The sequence below is a fragment of the Cynoglossus semilaevis genome, chromosome 8 (genome assembly GCF_000523025.1).
Source record: "Cynoglossus semilaevis isolate Cse_v1.0 chromosome 8, Cse_v1.0, whole genome shotgun sequence".
Lineage (NCBI taxonomy): Eukaryota > Metazoa > Chordata > Actinopteri > Pleuronectiformes > Cynoglossidae > Cynoglossus > Cynoglossus semilaevis.
Genome location: NC_024314.1, coordinates 9,728,455 through 9,731,945, shown reverse-complemented (window position 1 = coordinate 9,731,945; position 3,491 = coordinate 9,728,455). Strand labels below are relative to the sequence as shown.

The 3,491-nt window shown below is 36.3% G+C and overlaps 1 protein-coding gene across 2 annotated transcripts in view; it reads left to right on the top strand.

The window, feature by feature from the left end:
* LOC103381978 (integrin alpha-M-like) overlaps positions 1 to 3,491 on the top strand; it is a 20,793-nt gene that overhangs the window by 5,695 nt on the left and 11,607 nt on the right. For both annotated transcript variants that reach the window (XM_008314612.3, XM_025057658.1), the window contains exons 7-11: positions 288 to 433; positions 646 to 796; positions 900 to 1,050; positions 1,608 to 1,681; positions 2,307 to 2,427. In XM_008314612.3, coding sequence (XP_008312834.1) covers positions 288 to 433; positions 646 to 796; positions 900 to 1,050; positions 1,608 to 1,681; positions 2,307 to 2,427 — 643 coding nt within the window. The remainder of the gene's footprint in view (positions 1 to 287; positions 434 to 645; positions 797 to 899; positions 1,051 to 1,607; positions 1,682 to 2,306; positions 2,428 to 3,491) is intronic.

The window sequence follows — 3,491 nt, the reverse complement described above, 5'->3', positions numbered from 1 at the left end:
AGGCGGGGGGAGGGGGGGGTAGTCATCTGCCGGCCGTAAGTTACATAGTGTACGGTACGGAATCGTGTCTAGGGAAGGGCCAACTCTCTTCCCTCTCTCCTCCTCCTCCACATTAGGCTCCTATCTTGAGGTTCCGTTGTATATGTACATACGCACACACATATAAATGCACACTATAGCCATAAACAATTCCATGGCTCAATACATCACTTTGTTGCTCAATACATGGTCAACACACGATACTACTATGCTCATGTTTTTCAATATTGTTTTACAATATTTTGCAGTTCGCTGTCGCGCAGTTCGCGTCGGTTCCTGAGGTCCATTATTACTTTGACAACTTTTTTTCAACAACATCTTGGGAGAGGAACATTGACAGGATCATTCAAATGAAACAAGCAACATATACAGCAAGGGCCATCAACTTCGTTGTGTAAGTCTGTTTGTATTTTTTTTTTTTTTTTTTTTTTTTGTGGTTGTCTAGGGCATGAAACTTTCATTTGTGTTTTCAGTTTTTTAAGTTACACGTTCCTAATGCAGCAAGCTTTCAACTAATTGTAATCAGTGTTTAACGGCTTTTACAATATTCATTGCAGTACAATTTTCTAATGATACTCTGTTATATTCTTCTTGGTGTTTTTACAGCCAAGAAATTTTCGCAGCAAGACGTGGTAGCAGACCAAATGTGAAAAAGGTGTTGATTGTTATTACCGACGGAATATCTCATGACAAACAATACCTACAAGAGGCAGCGGCTGCAGCCGAAAGAAAAGGCATTGTTCGATTTGTTATCGGGGTATACTTATTGAATTTAATTTTTTTTTTTTTTTTTTTTATTTTTCAACTTGAATTTTTCAAGGATTTTTTTTAATTTTTTTTTTTTTTTTTTAAATCACTAGGTCGGATCTTCGTTTCTTGAACCCAGTGCAAAACTGGAACTGGATACCATCGCATCTCTTCCCTCGAAGAATTATGTGTTTCAAGTTGACAGTTTTACAGCACTGGAGTCAATAAAAAATAATTTAAGGGAAAAGATATTTGCTATTGAAGGTAGAATTCCCAAAATATGAACAATCCAACTAAGTTATTGTTAATGTAAACATAAAAGTTTGAAACGTTTTACTGCCTTCAATGTATATTTTGCTGTTCCTGAATGCCCCGTTCAGCCACTGACTGTTTCACTGTCAGCTACTTGGCGGCCATTATTACTGCCAGGTTGACATTAAGTAAATTTTGTCTTCTCAGTGTGAGCACTTTCATCCACGTCCTCACCGAGAACAATTTTTATCAAGCTTTGCAGTTTCTAGTTTTTACCACCTTTGTTTCTCTGCATACTGTGGGGTAATTGGGATCTACATCAATAATATGATTATGACAGTTGAATTTGACCACGGTAATTAAGTTACGCACTTTTAAACACCACGTCACATCTAAACCCACCACTTCCACTATGCAGGAAGTTGATATCAACAACTCTTGTTTGCAAGATAAGGCATTATAAAATTTGATTTTTTTTTTTTTTTTAATTGTTAATGCAGAGATGAGCATAATGCAGCACTATACCTTTAAATGGTTATTCATGGTTGTTTTTTGGCTTATTCATACAGGCACTAAAAGCGGTGGACACGAACTGAAAATGGAAATGGCTCAAGAGGGATTCAGTGCCGCCTATGTGCCTCAGGTAATCTGTCTCACTGAATCTTAGGTGAAACTGTGCACAATTTGACGGCTGGTTTACTGTTTGTTGTTTTGCTACGACATACAGTTGCCGTACAATTGCCGTACGATAAACCGTATTTACCCTGACATGCGCCCTAATGTCAACTTAAACATAGGGACAGAAAATGGAAAGGAAAAATGTTGATGGGACAGTAGTATGGCTTGTTAGTTTGTATGATTTGGAGACATTAACTTGGTCTTAGGGTTGTTAGCATGTGCTGAAGGTGCCGCACTTAACCCTTTCATGCATGACGGTCACTACAGTGGACAGCTATTAAAATGTCATTTTCTATGATAAGAATAGGTTTTGATGGCAGTGTTGCATATAAGCCTCTACAGTGGACGCCTGAGAATCTCCCAACACTGCCATACAGTGGTCAGCCTTTGCAACTGCAGAATAATTGTGTCAACATTCAAAAAGAAAATTTGGTGTATAAAAACAGAACCAAATCAGTTCTTATTTTTACGTCTAAAAACACATAAAAACACTTAGTAACATTTTTTTAACTCAGTATATCATGGGTCATGCATCAAAGGGTTAAAGATGACGAGATTTTCACAACCTGTTATTTATATGTTTGTGTCAGGGAATCCAAATGGGTGTTGTTGGTGCTAACCAATGGAGAGGAGGCTACCTGAAATACTCACTGGGAGGCCATAGTGTAGGCTCCTATAAGCCGGAATACCTGTTGCCAGACAGTTATTTTGGTAAGAACACCGCCGACATGAGAGAATAAATACATGGATGTAACTGCAGTTTGTGAAAAGGATTCAATTATAGTTATGAGTTAATTATCCAACATAGTGACTGTGTTAAGAACAAAGTTAACACCTTATTAAAGCAACCTGTTGTCAGGAAAGGTAACTATTGCATTATCAAAATAACTTGTTTGTGGAGTTACTTGCAAACAATTATGGCATTCCATGTAACTAAAGTAGTTAACTCTTCTCCTTTTTCCAAATGCATGCTACTTATTATATTAAGTTTTCCATTTGTTAATATATACATTTATTAATACTATATATGTATACTTTATATGTGTGTATGTATAGATATATATGTATATATTTACTATAGAGGGAGAGAGAGATGAAACAGTTGATTGGAATAATGTGACTCATATTACCTATTACCATAGGTTTTCTTTGCCCAGGATTTCAAAGACAGAAAAAAATGACTGAACACACACTTACACAATGTCTGACACTGTGACTCTCTGTGCTTGTCATCACTGTGTGATGACAGTGATGGCATCACACACCAATACCTTGGCAGCTGCAAGGTTTTGGTGGCTCCCCCTTGACCACCAAAAAAAAAACCTGTGGCTGAAAGAGTGCTCTAATGAAATGAGTAACGGGTACAGCTATGTATTTTCAGTTCTGCTTCTTTATAGAAGATAAACTCTAGTTGTGCACTCTAGAGGAAAGGAGTATGTGTTGTTACAAGGTGTTTTGTATTACTGGTTGTATTACCGTCATTTTATTTCCCAATAACCAATGGCAGTTAACGAGTCAAACAACTGTCGATACCGATGTTCATGCGATGCATTGGTGTCTCCCTAAAAATACACAGTACTGTTTTATGGTGTTTGCAAAAACAAACAAAAAAAAAAAAACATTATAAACATCAGCAGTACTGCCTGATGGGCTTTTTAAAATATACACACACACACACACACACACACATATATATATATATATATATATATATATATGTATATATATGTATATGTATATATATGTGTATATATATGTATATATATATATATGTA